The following is an 18,043-nucleotide window of genomic DNA, read 5'->3' as shown; positions in this document are numbered from 1 at the left end:
AACATGGTGTGGGCAGATTTCTGCCAGTCACAGGCTGTGTCACGCCCACTCCGGCCTGTGTCTTAGAACAGGGAGGTGAAGCCTCTATCAATCTACATGTAATATTCCCCCCCCCCCCCCATTGTGTTTAGATGATTAGTGGGCATGGAGGAGGAGGGAAGGGAGTGGGCGGTCATTTATAATCACATGGGCTGCTCAGATGTGATAGGGAGGAAATACCATAAAATCTCCCTGAGAACTGAGCATGTGCAGAGCTGCCACCACCGGTGCATTGGGGACATGGACAGGAGGGGGAGATGGAGAGCAGCCGGATCAGCCAGGATTTGTGTGGATGACCAGCATGGAAATCGCCATTTATTCCTGGATTTATGAGGGGGGAGGGGGGTTTAGTGACCCTCTAAAGGGCGGCCAGGAAAATGACGGCATTGTATAGTAATGAGTGGTAATGTATTTATAGCCTGTTTTTTGTTCTTTCCTCATAGATCACGATCTACCGTAATAATCAGACGAAGAAATCGGCGCCCCCCACTGTCCGTGTCCAGAAACTCTCCCCATCGCCGGCCCGCTGATGTCTCTCAGGGATGTGAGCGCCCCCTGGTGTCGGAATCCTCGTCCTGCAGAGATGGCGTTGTGTCCATAACTACATCTGAAGCTTGAATCTTCTCGGCGCCATTGTCCCGCGTTTTTTTCGCCTCGCGTGTTAATGAGGCCTCCGAGTGAATGTAAACGATCGCCATTGATTGGGTATTGGCGTATGTTCCCCGCTGCTCATCCCTGACTACCTATCATAGAGCTGAATGGATCCCTCTCTATGACCCGACACCCTGACACCTCCCTAAGAACAAACCCGTCTGTTTCATGAGGTGAACGCGGCAGTCTGGGAGGTTTTTTTACATTCGTTTTTTTCTTCTTATTGTATCGTTGATGGAATCGTCACCCATGTGATCTCTACACATCTCAAGCTTTCTTTTTTTTTTTTTTTTTTCTTTTTTTTATCTTTCCAAAAAAAGAGCAAAATGAGCACTTAAGTGGCACGTTTGTTCGAGGGAGCAGACTGGCATGTAGAAACGGGGTCTTCGCCCTGCCTGTATTTTTGAGGGGCCGACCCCTCCTCCTCCTCAGCCAATCCTATCTAAAGCCCCGCCCTTGGCCGTCCCACAAAACTGGAAGGAGGTGCTCAGACTGAGGGTGAGTTGTCTTTTCTGTATTTGGAGCATATTAATATAAGGAGGTCCCTCCATATCCCCAGTGAAGCAACTGACCTCTGATACACAGAGATTAAACTAATTCTCTTGCATAAGTTGTACCTGTTTATCTGCAGTCTTCTCTCTTCTACATCCATTTCCCCCAGGCCATCAGTATCCATAGGTGGCGCTTAAAAATTCTTTACAGGTCGCCACTTTAGATTTACACAGGAGGTTTGGTGCTAGAATTACTGCCCATGATCTGACATTCGCGGTGGGATGATCGCTGTTTGTGTGGGACTGACGGGTGCGTCCGTCTTTGCGCACGCGGGCACTTTAACATTTTTAAAAGAATGTATTTTTACACTTTTTTTTTAATGCTGTCACAAGGAACGTAACTTATCATAGGGTCTTAGTCCCTTGATCCCTCCTCTGCCTATTAATCACACCAAGATCAATGAGATCAAATTCTTTTCCTTTTTCCACCCGCGGGGAAAGCGGAAGTGATGCAAGTTCATTTCCTCCCGGGTTCCTATACCATAGAGGTGATCAGAGCCGTTCCCTGTTTTGTCTCTATGATCAGCCGGTGGAATTGGCAGCTGGTTGATCGGATTTGCCGGCGGGACAGGGCAGGCCCTATGAAGCCATTGCCGGGGGCGTGTCCCCTCCTGCTTGTGAAAACAATACAGCGAAAGGGGGCGTCGGCTCTAAAAACCAGTGCGCTACGACCACCGGTCATCCATACCGGGCCAATTCTGCCATTCCTCTCTTGCATGTAAAAATGATCTTTTGTTTGCTAGAAAATTAGCAGAGACCTTGGCAAATAAAATGGTGATCATTGCAATTTGAATTGGGAAAAAACGGTCAGTGGAAGGGGAGGAGCCATTGTAGAGTGTAGTCTGGATTGGACGGCTCAAGCTTTATATTCTAGACGGCCAATGCTTGCTCTCTCATTCCTGAGTCTGTTACTATGGAGACCGCAGGATGCTGATCCTCAGCAAGGATAGTCGGAACATCGGGTCCAAAAATGTGTAGCAAATGAAGTAGGTATGTGCCCCATTTATTGCATGAGATCGCCTCTTTAATGTCCGGGGTCTGACCACCGCTTCATTCTCAGCTATTCTATATTCCTTACAAGCAACAAATCAACTTTAAAACGAGACCTCACTAAGCTCTGTAGCCACTATGGAGCAATTCATCGCCCCCCCCCCCCCCCCCATCCCAGCAGTGGTTCCCCAACTCGGCCCCCCATCCCAGCAGTGGTTCCCCAGCTCGCCCCCCCCCCCATCCCAGCAGTGGCTCCCCAGCTCGCCCCCCCCCCCCCATCCCAGCAGTGGCTCCCCAACTCGGCCCCCCCATCCCAGCAGTGGTTCCCCAGCTCGCCCCCCCCCCCATCCCAGCAGTGGCTCCCCAGCTCGCCCCCCCCCCCCCATCCCAGCAGTGGCTTCCCAGCTCGGCCCCCCCATCCCAGCAGTGGCTCCCCAACTCGGCCCCCCATCCCAGCAGTGGTTCCCCAGCTCGGCCCCTCATCCCAGCAGTGGTTCCCCAGCTCGGCCCCTCATCCCAGCAGTGGTTCCCCAGCTCGGCCCCCCATCCCAGCAGTGGTTCCCCAGCTCGGCCCCCCATCCCAGCAATGGCACCCCAACTCGGCCCCCCATCCCAGCAGTGGTTCCCCAGCTCGGCCCCCCATCCCAGCAGTGGTTCCCCAGCTCGGCCCCCCATCCCAGCAGTGGCTCCCCAACTCGGCCCCCCCCCCATCCCAGCAGTGGCTCCCCAGCTCGCCCCCCCCCCATCCCAGCAGTGGCTTCCCAGCTCGGCCCCCCCATCCCAGCAGTGGCTCCCCAACTCGGCCCCCCATCCCAGCAGTGGTTCCCCAGCTCGGCCCCTCATCCCAGCAGTGGTTCCCCAGCTCGGCCCCTCATCCCAGCAGTGGTTCCCCAGCTCGGCCCCTCATCCCAGCAGTGGTTCCCCAGCTCGGCCCCCCATCCCAGCAGTGGTTCCCCAGCTCGGCCCCCCATCCCAGCAGTGGCTCCCCAACTCGGCCCCCCATCCCAGCAGTGGCTCCCCAGCTCGCCCCCCCCCCCATCCCAGCAGTGGCTCCCCAGCTCGCCCCCCCCCCATCCCAGCAGTGGCTCCCCAGCTCGCCCCCCCCCCCCATCCTAGCAGTGGCTCCCCAGCTCGGCCCCCCATCCCAGCAGTGGTTCCCCAGCTCGGCCCCTCATCCCAGCAGTGGTTCCCCAGCTCGGCCCCCCATCCCAGCAGTGGTTCCCCAACTCGGCCCCCCATCCCAGCAATGGCACCCCAACTCGGCCCCCCATCCCAGCAGTGGTTCCCCAGCTCGGCCCCTCATCCCAGCAGTGGTTCCCCAGCTCGGCCCCCCATCCCAGCAGTGGTTCCCCAACTCGGCCCCCCATCCCAGCAATGGCACCCCAACTCGGCCCCCCATCCCAGCAGTGGTTCCCCAGCTCGGCCCCCCATCCCAGCAGTGGTTCCCCAGCTCGGCCCCCCATCCCAGCAGTGGTTCCCCAGCTCGCCCCCCCCCATCCCAGCAGTGGTTCCCCAGCTCGGCCCCCCATCCCAGCAATGGCACCCCAACTCAGCCCCCCATCCCAGCAGTGGTTCCCCAGCTCGGCCCCCCATCCCAGCAGTGGCTCCCCAACTCGGCCCCCCATCCCAGCAGTGGTTCCCCAGCTCGCCCCCCCCATCCCAGCAGTGGCTCCCCAGCTCGCCCCCCCCCCCCCATCCTAGCAGTGGCTCCCCAGCTCGGCCCCCCATCCCAGCAGTGGTTCCCCAGCTCGGCCCCTCATCCCAGCAGTGGTTCCCCAGCTCGGCCCCTCATCCCAGCAGTGGTTCCCCAACTCGGCCCCCCCATCCCAGCAGTGGCTCCCCAGCTCGGCCCCCCATCCCATCAGTGGCTCCCCAGCTCGGCCCCTCCATCCCAGCAGTGGCTCCCCAGCTCGGCCCCCATCCCAGCAGTGGCTCCCCAGCTCGGCCCCCCATCCCAGCAGTGGTTCCCCAGCTCGGCCCCTCATCCCAGCAGTGGTTCCCCAACTCGGCCCCCCCATCCCAGCAGTGGCTCCCCAGCTCGGCCCCCCATCCCATCAGTGGCTCCCCAGCTCGGCCCCCCCCATCCCAGCAGTGGCTCCCCAGCTCGGCCCCTCCATCCCAGCAGTGGCTCCCCAGCTCGGCCCCCATCCCAGCAGTGGCTCCCCAGCTCGGCCCCTCCATCCCAGCAGTGGTTCCCCAACTCGTCCCCCCCATCCCAGCAGTGGCTCCCCAGCTCGGCCCCTCCATCCCAGCAGTGGCTCCCCAGCTCGGCCCCCCCCATCCCAGCAGTGGCTCCCCAGCTCGGCCCCTCCATCCCAGCAGTGGCTCCCCAGCTCGGCCCCCATCCCAGCAGTGGCTCCCCAGCTCGGCCCCCCATCCCAGCAGTGGCTCCCCAGCTCGGCCCCCTATCTCGGCAGCTCTGCTTCCTCCTTCATGAGCTTTGTCCATGTTTATGTTGGAGATTAGAAGTCTGTAGACTAGTGAATCACTGCTGGGAGCTGAGCTAATTTATGACTTCTGTATTTTTGTACTTTGAGGATGAATTGCTTCAAAGTCACTGTAGCTACAGAGGTCAGTGATGGCTTAAAGCTGCTTCATAAGCCTGCACAAGGGCAGCGAGTAATGGGAGCCACGCAATGTAGATGATGCATTTGCTTGGTGTGCGTCTCCTAGAGCCGGGGGGGGGGGGGGGTGGGGGGTGGCCTGCAGTGTATTCTTCCTGAACTCACAGTGGTTTGTATTTGTCTTCCAGCAGCCCCTGCCTTGGCCATGAGGATTAATGCCTCCGTTCACTGCTAGACCTACAACCTAAATGGCGCAGCATGACTTTGTACCTGCTTGGCTTAGCTTCTCCACACCTCAGTCCTCCAAGGTAACGCTCCTGTGTGTGTTTTTGCCACTTTCTCTTTTTGAAGGATAAATGTGCATCAAACACATCTAAACCCAAAAAGCCATTGCAGCTTCGTAGGCTGTAATATGTCGCATTTGGGTTTTGATGGTGACATTTGCATTCTGTAACATTTCTAAGCTATATAAAAGACATCATAACTGTACAGAAAATAAAATATTTTAAAGTGGTTGTAAACTCTTCCATATCCCCAGTGAAGGGACTGTGCGCAGGAGATGCACAGAAATGTAACAAACTCTCTTATGGAAGTTGTACCTGTTTATCTGCAGTCTTACCTTCTCTACATCCATTCAAAGTGCGACAAATTATTTATAAAGCTTGACTGAGCTGTCACAAAAAAGGGGACAGGGAGCTGCAGTTGCACTCTGCAGAGCTTGTGAGAAAAGAGCTGATTGGGGGGAAGGGACTTCCCCTCCTGAACACAGAAATAGAGCTGTCAATCACTGGCTGTGTGCTGGAGCTCCCTCCACCATTTTTCTCTTGGTGTCAGGAAAACTTGTCAAAAGTGATTGAGGCAGCAGACAGAAATGACACTTGGTGCTTTTGACTGAGACAACCATAGAGCAGTGTTTCTCCAACATTTTACCATCGAGGAACCCCTAGCGAAAAGTTTGAGATCTCTGGGAACCCCCTGAAATAACGCTAATAAATATTAAAATGTATTTATTGTGAGACTTGTGTTTTCTGCAGAGATGCTTCATTCTGGGTTCAAGTTAAGATGAACAAACTCTGTGTGGGGGGGGTTGGCAGGGTACTGAGGTACAGTAGGGCACACTACACTGGGGGGGGCAATGTGCATTACGTGGGAGCAAGAGACAACGCATTACGTTGGTACAGGGGGCGGGGCGCATTACGTGGTACAGGGGGCGGGGCGCATTACGTGGTACAGGGGGCGGGGCGCAGGGCACATTACGTGGTACAGGGGGCGGGGCGCAGGGCACATTACGTGGTACAGGGGGCGGGGTGCAGGGCACATTACGTGGTACAGGGGGCTTGGCGCATGGCACACTACGTGGTACAGGGGGTGGGGCGCAGGGCACATTACGTGGTACAGGGGGCGGGGCGCTGGGCACATTAACATGGTACAGGGGGCGCAGGGCACGTTACGTGGCGCAGGGCTAATGACATGGAACGGGGTGGGGGCGCAGGGCACATAACATGGTACAGGGGGCGCAGGGCACATTACGTGGCCCAGGGCACATTACGTGGAACGGGGTGGGGGCGCAGGGCACATTACGTGGTACAGGGGGCGGGGCGCAGGGCACATAACATGGTACAGGGGGCGCAGGGCACATTACGTGGCCCAGGGCACATTACGTGGTACAGGGGGCGGGGCGCAGGGCACATTACATGGTACAGGGGGCGGGGCGCAGGGCACATAACATGGTACAGGGGGCGCAGGGCACATTACGTGGCCCAGGGCACATTACGTGGAACGGGGTGGGGGCGCAGGGCACATTACGTGGTACAGGGGGCGGGGCGCAGGGCACATAACATGGTACAGGGAGCGCAGGGCACATTACGTGGCGCAGGGCACATTACGTGGAACGGGGTGGGGGCGCAGGGCACATTATGTGAGAAGGGGCCAGCGGGGAACATCGCTTTACAGCCAATAATGTGCCATCCGCTTTCCTGCCTATCTCTGCACGTGTCCGCGTGATCCGTCAACTGCCTGCGAATAACGGGTAGAACGCAGAGAAGCGCAGTTGAGAAACGCTGCTATAGAGGGAAACGCTTTGTTCATATTTCATGTCGGAGGATTCTCTGCATGACAAATCTGCTCTTCAGGTGCTTCATGAGATCTGTACAGGAAGTTCCCCGTGGAATATTGCGTTGTGTGCTTCAGGGTTCAGTCACGGTACGCCCGTGTGCAGGGGCCGGCCTTCCCCCCATGCGGGATACACGGCTGTTCTGTGCAGCGGTCCATGACGTCACCGCGGGGCTCCCTCCTCCCCCTGTCACCAGGCCAGTAGGAGAGAGGAGCGGGGCCATGCGCAGTAGGGTTCCGGGCGTGAAGCCGTAAGCCAGCAGTGTGTAGTATGTGTAGCTGCTGGCTTTTAATTTTTTTATTTATTTTTTTGGGGCGGACCTCCTCTTTAACGTCAACAGGCTGCCTGCATGGAACACCGATGAATCGGCACACTCGTGTGTAGGGATGCACCGATATAGCGGTGGCCGATACATGTATCGGCCGAAAACATCTGTTTTGGGGACATGCTGAAGCAGCTTAAAAATTGCCGATAATGACTGCGCGCACGATCACCGCTGACTGTCCCGTGTCCTCCTCCAGCCCCCCTCCGTTTTGCTGCAGTCTCTCTCCCTCCGTGCCCCCCTCCGTTTTGCTGCAGTCTCTCTCCCTCCGTGCCCCCCTCCGTTTTGCTGCAGTCTCTCTCCCTCCGTGCCCCCCTCCGTTTTGCTGCAGTCTCTCTCCCTCCGTGCCCCCCTCCGTTTTGCTGCAGTCTCTCTCCCTCCGTGCCCCCCTCCGTTTTGCTGCAGTCTCTCTCCCTCCGTGTTTCCTTCTCTGTGTCCCCCTCGGTTTTTCCTTCTCCTCCGTGTCCCCCGCCGTGTTTCTCTCTCCCTCTGTGTCCCCCTCCGTCTTTACTTCTCCTCTGTGTCCCCCTCGGTTTTTCCTTCTCCTCCTTGTCCCCCGCCGTGTTTCTCTCTCCCTCCGTGCCCCCCTCCGTTTTGCTGCAGTCTCTCTCCCTCCGTGTTTCCTTCTCCTCTGTGTCCCCCTCGGTTTTTCCTTCTCCGTGTCCCCCGCCGTGTTTCTCTCTCCCTCTGTGTCCCCCTCCGTGTTTCCTTCTCCTCTGTGTCCCCCTCGGTTTTTCCTTCTCCGTGTCCCCCGCCGTGTTTCTCTCTCCCTCTGTGTCCCCCTCCGTGTTTCCTTCTCCTCTGTGTCCCCCTCGGTTTTTCCTTCTCCGTGTCCCCCGCCGTGTTTCTCTCTCCCTCTGTGTCCCCCTCGGTTTTTCCTTCTCCTCTGTGTCCCCCTCCGTGTTTCCTTCTCCTCTGTGTCCCCCTCCGTGTTTCCTTCTCCTCTGTGTCCCCCTCGGTTTTTCCTTCTCCTCCGTGTCCCCCGCCGTGTTTCTCTCTCCCTCTGTGTCCCCCTCCGTGTTTCCTTCTCCTCTGTGTCCCCCTCGGTTTTTCCTTCTCCGTGTCCCCCGCCGTGTTTCTCTCTCCCTCCGTGTCCCCCCGTGTTTCTCTCTCCTTTCGTGCTCCTCCTCCACCCCCTGGAACTGTCAGGATGTAGAGCGGGGTAGGAGCCGGTAAATCCGTCTCCTTACTGTTCCGAATGGACAGAGTCAGTGATTACCGACTCTGTCCATTCACATAATTGAAACATCGTAAACTGTGTTTACAATATTTCAGTTTATGAATGAAGAGAAGACGCTGTCTTCTCTCCATTCATTTTCAGTGCAGCTGAGGCTGCAGAGAAAGGGATTGGGGAATCTGTGTCCGTAGTCCCTTTCTCTATCTCAGAGGGGAAATGTCAGAGGTCTGTTAAGACCCCTGATATCTCACCAAAGCCCCCCAACAGGGCTGATTAAAAAAAAGAAAATAAATTTGCAATAAATAATAAAAAAAAAAAAATGTAAAAAAATAAAAAAACATACTAACCAAAAAATATCACTGTAAAAAAAAAAAATGTAAAAAATAAAATAACAAAATCACCATACAAAAATAGTAATTATAAAAAAAAAAAAAGTAATTTTCGGTTTCGTACAAGAAAAAACGGACTTTGACAAATCGTCTGGTACGCGAAACATGTCGGTCACGTCTCACCCCCATCTTTCTTGATGCTTAGCCTGTTATGATACACTGACATCCTGGGAATCCTTTTAGTGACGCCAGCGCTTGTACTTTGATTGCTCGTTTTCTGCCTCCATTGATTGGCCCCTGGAGTCACATGATTTCTGAGGGATGGCGTCCGGACATCGCTCCCTTCCTCTCTTTCTGTGACTCAGCGGAGATCCCGCCCTCCCCTCCTCGCTTTGACTGACGCGGCGGCGTCACTGAACTGGCTCGGAGGTTCCCATCCAGGACCTTCCCCGCTGCCTTACATCTTTGTCGCGAGGAGGTATCCCGCTTCCATCGGCCTCTCCTTTGGCTTTGAGTCTACTGCAATACCCCTCTCTGCATGCGAACAGCGTGGATGTCATCCCCCCACTGTCTGTTTCCATCTCCCTGCATTGAGGCGTGAAAGCGGCTGCTGAGGTATCACCTCTACATACCACTGTATGCACACTATTTGGAAGCACTTTTTCAACACCTCCCCAGAGTGATTTTTGGTTTCCACCCTACCATCATCATACATGTACTGTGGATTGTTCATCAGATTTTATTGGTTCATTTGTTTTTTGCCACTTGCTGCTATTTCAACAGTTCATGTATATGTTTTTGTGCTAAGAATAGCAAAAAAGACTATAAAGTGATATTCACATAACCCCTGTGCGCTGTATTCTTTGTTTTACCATTTTCGGTTTCGGCCTGACATCTTTTTTTTTTATTTCGGTTCTGAAATTTCCATTTCGGTGCACCTCTCCTCCGTGTGTTTTTCCTAGGAGAGTGAATTCAGGAACTCCTCACCTACTTGGCCTGGAACAAGAAATACATTTTGTCAGATTTTTGGGTCACAGAATTGGAGAATTTTCACCTTTCTTACAGCGGATATTTTAAGTATATCTAAAGGCAAAACTTTATTAGACCCCCCACACTAGTTCTGGTGACCTTGGGGGTGGGATTTCCTCTCCCTTCCTGTTGTGGTCATGAGACGGGAAGTGAAGGTTAATCACAAAATTGGTAAAAAATAACCCTCCCTTACGCTATCCATATGGGGGGGGGGGGTGTTCCAGAGATTTTCATCATTCCAGAGGAGAGCCGGCAAGTGTGGCAGGGACATTTATACGGATAATCAAGGCACCGATCATCCGTGTCACGATTGTCTGTGCCGCCCCCATCTGTGAAGGAGAGAAATTGCACATTTACAAAATTTAACGGAAGCTTAGAAAAACGTACTTTATTTTTTTTTAAACCAAAAAAATTTCTATTTTATTTTAGCAAAAAATAGAACCCACCCCAGTGGTGCTTAAATACCACCAATGGAAAGCTCTATTTGTGTGAAACAAATGATTAAAATCTCATATGGGTACAATGTTACATGACCGCGCAATTGTCAAAGTGTGACGGCGCTGAAAGTTGGCCTGGGTAGAAAGGGGTTAATGAGTGATGAATTTATAAAGTGAGAAGTATTTGTAGTGCGTCTGACTTTGTCTCCTCTTTGCTGTAGTCCCCTGCAGGCATTGTTGAGAAACATGGCGAGCATCTTCCCCGGGGCGAGGGGCGTCTGGGAGTGAGTCGCAGAAGACACAACTCTTCCGATGGCTTCTTCAACAACGGACCCCTCCGCACCACAGGCGGTGAGTGAGAGTATCGATCGTCCCTCTGTGATTGGGTGGTGGGAGGCTTCCCTCTGTGATTGGGGGGTGGGAGGCTTCCCTTTGTGATTTGGGGGGTGGAGGCTTCCCTCTGTAATTTGGGGGGTGGAGGCTTCCCTCTGTGATTGGGGGATGGCGGGTTCCCTCTGTGATTGGGGGATGGCGGGTTCCCTCTGTGATTGGGGGATGGCGGCTTCCCTCTGTGATTGGGGGATGGCGGGTTCCCTCTGTGATTGGGGGATGGCGGGTTCCCTCTGTGATTGGGGGGTGGGAGGCTTCCCTTTGTGATTGGGGGATGGCGGGTTCCCTCTGTGATTGGGGGATGGCGGGTTCCCTCTGTGATTGGGGGATGGCGGGTTCCCTTTGTGATTGGGGGATGGCGGGTTCCCTTTGAGATTGGGGGATGGCGGGTTCCCTCTGTGATTGGGGGATGGCGGGTTCCCTCTGTGATTGGGGGTTGGGAGGCTTCCCTCTGTGATTGGGGGTTGGGAGGCTTCCCTTTGTGATTGGGGGATGGCGGGTTCCCTCTGTGATTGGGGGATGGCGGGTTCCCTCTGTGATTGGGGGATGGCGGGTTCCCTTTGTGATTGGGGGGTGGGAGGCTTCCCTTTGTGATTGGGGGATGGCGGGTTCCCTCTGTGATTGGGGGTTGGGAGGCTTCCCTCTGTGATTGGGGGATGGCGGGTTCCCTTTGTGATTGGGGGATGGCGGGTTCCCTTTGTGATTGGGGGATGGCGGGTTCCCTCTGTGATTGGGGGATGGCGGGTTCCCTCTGTGATTGGGGGATGGCGGGTTCCCTCTGTGATTGGGGGATGGCGGGTTCCCTCTGTGATTGGGGGATGGCGGGTTCCCTTTGTGATTGGGGGATGGCGGGTTCCCTCTGTGATTGGGGGGTGGGAGGCTTCCCTTTGTGATTGGGGGATGGCGGGTTCCCTCTGTGATTGGGGGATGGCGGGTTCCCTCTGTGATTGGGGGATGGCGGGTTCCCTTTGTGATTGGGGGATGGCGGGTTCCCTTTGTGATTGGGGGATGGCGGGTTCCCTCTGTGATTGGGGGATGGCGGGTTCCCTTTGTGATTGGGGGATGGCGGGTTCCCTCTGTGATTGGGGGTTGGGAGGCTTCCCTCTGTGATTGGGGGATGGCGGGTTCCCTTTGTGATTGGGGGATGGCGGGTTCCCTCTGTGATTGGGGGATGGCGGGTTCCCTTTGTGATTGGGGGATGGCGGGTTCCCTCTGTGATTGGGGGATGGCGGGTTCCCTCTGTGATTGGGGGGTGGGAGGCTTCCCTTTGTGATTGGGGGATGGCGGGTTCCCTCTGTGATTGGGGGATGGCGGGTTCCCTCTGTGATTGGGGGATGGCGGGTTCCCTCTGTGATTGGGGGATGGCGGGTTCCCTTTGTGATTGGGGGATGGCGGGTTCCCTCTGTGATTGGGGGATGGCGGGTTCCCTTTGTGATTGGGGGATGGCGGGTTCCCTCTGTGATTGGGGGGTGGGAGGCTTCCCTCTGTGATTGGGGGGTGGGAGGCTTCCCTCTGTGATTGGGGGGTGGGAGGCTTCCCTCTGTGATTGGGGGATGGCGGGTTCCCTTTGTGATTGGGGGGTGGGAGGCTTCCCTTTGTGATTGGGGGGTGGGAGGCTTCCCTCTGTGATTGGGGGGTGGGAGGCTTCCCTCTGTGATTGGGGGATGGCGGGTTCCCTCTGTGATTGGGGGGTGGGAGGCTTCCCTCTGTGATTGGGGGATGGCGGCTTCCCTCTGTGATTGGGGGATGGCGGGTTCCCTTTGTGATTGGGGGATGGCGGGTTCCCTCTGTGATTGGGGGATGGCGGGTTCCCTCTGTGATTGGGGGATGGCGGGTTCCCTCTGTGATTGGGGGGTGGGAGGCTTCCCTCTGTGATTGGGGGATGGCGGGTTCCCTCTGTGATTGGGGGATGGCGGGTTCCCTCTGTGATTGGGGGATGGCGGGTTCCCTTTGTGATTGGGGGATGGCGGGTTCCCTCTGTGATTGGGGGGTGGGAGGCTTCCCTCTGTGATTGGGGGGTGGGAGGCTTCCCTCTGTGATTGGGGGATGGCGGGTTCCCTCTGTGATTGGGGGATGGCGGGTTCCCTCTGTGATTGGGGGATGGCGGGTTCCCTCTGTGATTGGGGGATGGCGGGTTCCCTCTGTGATTGGGGGATGGCGGGTTCCCTCTGTGATTGGGGGGTGGGAGGCTTCCCTCTGTGATTGGGGGGTGGGAGGCTTCCCTCTGTGATTGGGGGATGGCGGGTTCCCTTTGTGATTGGGGGATGGGAGGCTTCCCTTTGTGATTGGGGGGTGGGAGGCTTCCCTCTGTGATTGGGGGATGGCGGGTTCCCTTTGTGATTGGGGGGTGGGAGGCTTCCCTTTGTGATTGGGGGGTGGGAGGCTTCCCTCTGTGATTGGGGGGTGGGAGGCTTCCCTCTGTGATTGGGGGATGGCGGGTTCCCTCTGTGATTGGGGGATGGCGGGTTCCCTCTGTGATTGGGGGGTGGGAGGCTTCCCTCTGTGATTGGGGGATGGCGGGTTCCCTCTGTGATTGGGGGGTGGGAGGCTTCCCTCTGTGATTGGGGGGTGGGAGGCTTCCCTCTGTGATTGGGGGGTGGGAGGCTTCCCTCTGTGATTGGGGGATGGCGGGTTCCCTTTGTGATTGGGGGGTGGGAGGCTTCCCTCTGTGATTGGGGGGGTGGGAGGCTTCCCTCTGTGATTGGGGGGTGGGAGGCTTCCCTCTGTGATTGGGGGATGGCGGGTTCCCTTTGTGATTGGGGGGTGGGAGGCTTCCCTCTGTGATTGGGGGATGGCGGGTTCCCTTTGTGATTGGGGGGTGGGAGGCTTCCCTCTGTGATTGGGGGGTGGGAGGCTTCCCTCTGTGATTGGGGGGTGGGAGGCTTCCCTCTGTGATTGGGGGTTGGGAGGCTTCCCTCTGTGATTGGGGGGTGGGAGGCTTCCCTCTGTGATTGGGGGATGGCGGGTTCCCTTTGTGATTGGGGGGTGGGAGGCTTCCCTCTGTGATTGGGGGGTGGGAGGCTTCCCTCTGTGATTGGGGGGTGGGAGGCTTCCCTCTGTGATTGGGGGGTGGGAGGCTTCCCTCTGTGATTGGGGGGTGGGAGGCTTCCCTCTGTGATTGGGGGATGGCGGCTTCCCTCTGTGATTGGGGGATGGCGGGTTCCCTCTGTGATTGGGGGGTGGGAGGCTTCCCTCTGTGATTGGGGGATGGCGGGTTCCCTCTGTGATTGGGGGTTGGGAGGCTTCCCTCTGTGATTGGGGGGTGGGAGGCTTCCCTCTGTGATTTGGGGGGTGGCGAGTTTTGGGTGCACCTCATGAATGTGTGAATTGGATCTTCTTGCTTTGGGGCTGATTTATGAAATCTGGAGCAATGTGGATTTGCCTAAACCACTTGCGTCCCGCTAGCTACGTTTACTGCTAGCGCGTGACACAGGAAGGTGCCGCAACATACAGATAAGTTGCCACGCACTTCCTAGTTGTCGGGCACGCATGCGCATCCCTGCCGATCTGTGATTAGACAGCACAAGATGATCAGTGGGTGATGTCCGCCGACACCCGCTGATCGGCGAGAATGCAGGACGGAGCTCTGCCTATGTAAACAAGGCAGAGCTCTGTTCTGTCAGCAGGGGATGTGATGGATTTTCACATTCCTTAGTGAAATCCCCTCCCCCACAGTACACATAAACACTGGTTAGGCACACATTTAACCCTTTCATTACCCCTAGATGTTTAAAGGGGTTTTAAAGCTTTGTGTTTTTTCACCTTAATGCATCCTATACATTAAGGTGAAAAAAAACGCCTTGCACTCTCCGGCCCCCCCAAACCCCCCTGTTTTCTCTTCCGTTCATGGACGGACACAGCAGCATTGACCTTAGGGTTATATTCCTTTCCTTTCAGGAGAGACTAGGCAGAAAAAACAGCCCTTTAACTGTTAAAAACACTTCTCTCAGTACAGCACCTCCCAGGGGGCGTGTCCCCCGGGTACATCCCACTCTCTGGAACATCCAGCCCCAGTTTTTTTCTGCCTAGCGATAGGAGAAGACATGGCCCTTCTGGAGCCCATGTGCTCTGAAGATTTTTTGCTATTTTTTTGCCTTTATTTGTTTTTTTTTTCTGCATTTTTGGATCCTGGAATCTACTATCAACTGCCGACTGGGTGACAGGCTGGATCTGCGATCCTTGTAGTCCCCCCATGTTCGGCCATCAAGCGTGTGCCGGCCTTTAGCTAGGCCGTCCACAACATGCCCCGTTGCTCCAGGGGCGGCCGGTGATCTACATGCTACAGGGCACACATATGACCGGTCTCTATGGCCGTGTCACAGTGTGCCGGGCCGACAGCCATGCCGTATCTACCTGCGGACGTTGGGTCTGTCTGGAATGCCTCCAGCCGGTGGTCGCAGGACAGGTAAGTAGTATCCCCTTGCCTCGGCAGGGTGGTTCGGCTGGTGCATTCCTGGGGAGGTCGACTGAGGGTCCGCCCTGCTTTCCTCTCTCCCTTCCTCTCCCTCCTTCCCCGTTCTGGGTGGCAGCTGTGAGGTGGGGGGGTCCACCTGGGGGGGAGCTCTGTTACCGCCGGGGGGGCTGCGCTGCTGTGGGGTGCTGTTATTTTTTATTGTGCTATGTGCCGTTATGCTGGACAGTGTCGGCTGTGTGTTTCTAGTGTTTTTAAACACATGTACGGCCGCCATTTTAGCGGTGACGCGGCTCTATATGTCTGCGGCCATTTTCCTGTAACCCGCATGCTGTTTTTTCTGCATGTCGGCGGCCATCTTGGAAAAGTCTTGGCCTTGTCTGAAATAGCGGCGCGAAGCCGCAGCATTCTTCCTGAGGGACGGCACAGCATGGACAGCGCTCTCAGCTCTGCACACCAGTACAGCCTGTTTGGGTGGGGGGTGCCCTGCTCTCTGTGACAGCCGGGAGGGTGACCGGTGGCGTTTGTTCTGCAGTACTAAGGTGGCATATACAGGTGGGTCAGCATGGAGTCTGAACCAGAGGCTTCTACCCCGATCATGCCAGAGTTAACCCTTAGTGCTCCTGCGGCCTCGATGGATGCTATGGCGGCAGTCCTGGAGGCGTTTGTTGCCAGGATTGAAGCGGCAAGTGGCCAAAAGGAGGGTAAAAAGCGCCCCCTCCCTGCGCCTGCTTCTGGGGATGTCTCTGACATTGAATCAGGCCCTGCTATTGCATCTGACCCTGGTTCTGTCATGTCAGATGATGCAGACTTGGCCCACACGGACAGTGAGACTGCTTCAGGGTCTAAGCATGATAAGGAATTTGTTGGAGCTCTTATAACTGCGGTGCGGGATACTCAAAAACTTGAGGATTTAGCAGAGGCATCAGACATGCCGGTCCCTTTTGGGTTCCGCAAGCCGCCCCGCGAAAGTGTTTCCTTGTGTTCCGTATCTGGACAAACTGTTATATGAGAATGGGAACGGCCGCAGAACGTTTTTGCAGTGCCAAAATACTTTGCGGTCCGTTACCCACTTTTTTAGGAAATCCTCCTCAAAAGGGTATCTCCTCCATCAGTGGACCCTCCGGTGTCCAGGCTGAACAAGGCCACCACGTTGCCTGTAGAAGGGGCTCCCGCTTTTAAGGACCCCGCGGATAGGAGAACTGAGGCTGTGGCTGTTAGTCGGCCCTGGATACGCTCCCCTTGCTCTCTAGGGCCTCCGCGGTGGTACTGCGCCGCCTTGTGTGGCTAAAGTGTTGGTCTGCGGATCAGTCCTCTAAGAAGGCCCTGGTGGACTTACCCTTTATGGGTGAACGGCTTTTTGGGGCGTCCCTGGATGACATCATAAAAGATGCCACAGTCGGTAAGAGCACTCTGCTCCCGCAATCTGGGATGGGTAAGGAGCCCCGCCGTAAGCAAGGACCCTCTTTTACTACCCCCAAGCATTATTTTTTTTCCGCCCGCCAAGTGCGGCAGGAAAACGTTTCCAGGGTGCTAAGGCATCCACTGAAGGGCAAAAGCACCCCTGGTTCCGCAAGCCCAACAAGCCTGCGGATAAGCCTGCCTCCGCATGAAGGTCTGCCCCCGCTCATATCTCGGGTGGGGGGCCGTCTTCGCGGCTCGGTGGAGGTCTCTTCTTTCTGACCGTTGGGTTTCCTCGGGGTACAAGATAGACTTTCTCTCTTGTCCACCAAACAGATTTTTTCCCTCCGGATCGTCTGAAGGACCTGTCTGGGGCTGTCCAGGATCTGCTGGTCAGGGGAGTGATTGTGCCGGTTCCCTCGATGGAACAGTTTCAGGGGTTTTACTCCAATCTCTTTGTAGTCCCCAAGAAGGAAGGGGTCCATCCAATCCTGGACCTCAAGGCCCTCAATTGCTTTGTCAAAGTGCAAAATTTCAGGATGGAATCGGTTTGCTCGGCAGTAGTGGCGGCGCTCCATCAAGGGGATTTCCTAGCATCCTTGGATATCAAGGACGCGTACCTGCATATCCCAATTTGTGCAAAACACCAGAGGTTTCTGCGCTTTGCGGTCGGGGAGGACCACTTTCAATTTGTGGCCCTCCCGTTCGGCCTGCACTCAGCACCGCGGGTTTTCACCAAGGTGCTCGCCCCGATTCCGGCCCTGCTGCGGCAGCGCGGGATCGCTATCGTGGGGTACCTGGACGACCTTCTTCTGAGAGCTTCCTCAAGCTCAGAGTTAGAGGAGGACGTGTCTATCACCTGTCAGACCCTCCGAGAATTCGGTTGGCTGTTGAATATCCAGAAGTCAGTACTAGTACTGTCTCAGCGGCTGGAATACCTGGGGTTAGTCCTGGACTCCTCAGAGGCGAGAGTTTTCCTTCCAGCGGAAAAACTACAGACACTGCAATCTGAAATGGGCGTCGCTTCGCTTTTGCATGAGGGTTCTGATCTGATGGTGGCCTCTTTCGAGGCAGTTCGTATGCCCAATTCCACACCGAGTGTTGCAGAAAGATTTTGTCACGTTAGAACAAGCTTACTTCGTCTCTGGATTACCAGATTCGGGTGAGTCGACTGGTCAAGTCCTCCCTAGTGTGGTGGCTGACACCTCCGGTACTTCGGACCGAAAAATCGTTTCTGCCGTGTTATTGAACAGTGATCACGACGGATGCCAGCCTCTCTGGGGGGGTGTCCAGTCAGCCCAGGGGCGCTGGACTCAGGAGTCCCACCTTCCAATCAATGTACTGGAGCTCCGAGCGATCGAGTTGTGTCTCTCCAAGTGGTCTCTGGGTCTGCAAGGCGGCCGTGGCCGTGGCCAACGTCAATCATCAGGGGGGCATACGAAGCTCGGCTGCAGCGACGGAAGTCGTGCATAACCTCCGGTGGGCCGAAAGTTACGTTCCTGTGATCTGCCGTGCTGGTTGCAGCTATCTTGGAAGTTCCAGCGCATGCGCAATCTGATGTGCTGAGACGGTTCCAGCTAACGGGAAAGTTCCTACAAGGACTGCGCAGGTGCAAACTTGCTGACGGAAATCTCCGAAT

General features: G+C 56.0%; 1 protein-coding gene across 3 annotated transcripts in view; it reads left to right on the top strand.

The window, feature by feature from the left end:
* The first annotated feature begins 459 nt into the window (after positions 1-459).
* GPBP1L1 (GC-rich promoter binding protein 1 like 1) overlaps positions 460-18,043 on the top strand; it is a 76,234-nt gene continuing 58,650 nt past the window's right edge. Inside the window, exons 1-3 of one of the 3 annotated variants that reach the window (XM_040334374.1) lie at positions 460-1,188; positions 4,987-5,103; positions 10,424-10,553. In XM_040334374.1, the coding sequence (XP_040190308.1) occupies positions 5,044-5,103; positions 10,424-10,553 (190 nt within the window). In that variant the 5' untranslated portion in view covers positions 460-1,188; positions 4,987-5,043. Of the gene's footprint in view, positions 1,189-4,983; positions 5,104-10,423; positions 10,554-18,043 lie in introns of all 3 variants that reach the window. The other 2 variants (XM_040334373.1, XM_040334376.1) reach the window with 2 other exon arrangements.

This window comes from Rana temporaria (genome assembly GCF_905171775.1).
Source record: "Rana temporaria chromosome 7 unlocalized genomic scaffold, aRanTem1.1 chr7d, whole genome shotgun sequence".
NCBI classification, from domain to species: domain Eukaryota; kingdom Metazoa; phylum Chordata; class Amphibia; order Anura; family Ranidae; genus Rana; species Rana temporaria.
This window is presented reverse-complemented; position numbering and strand designations above follow the sequence as displayed.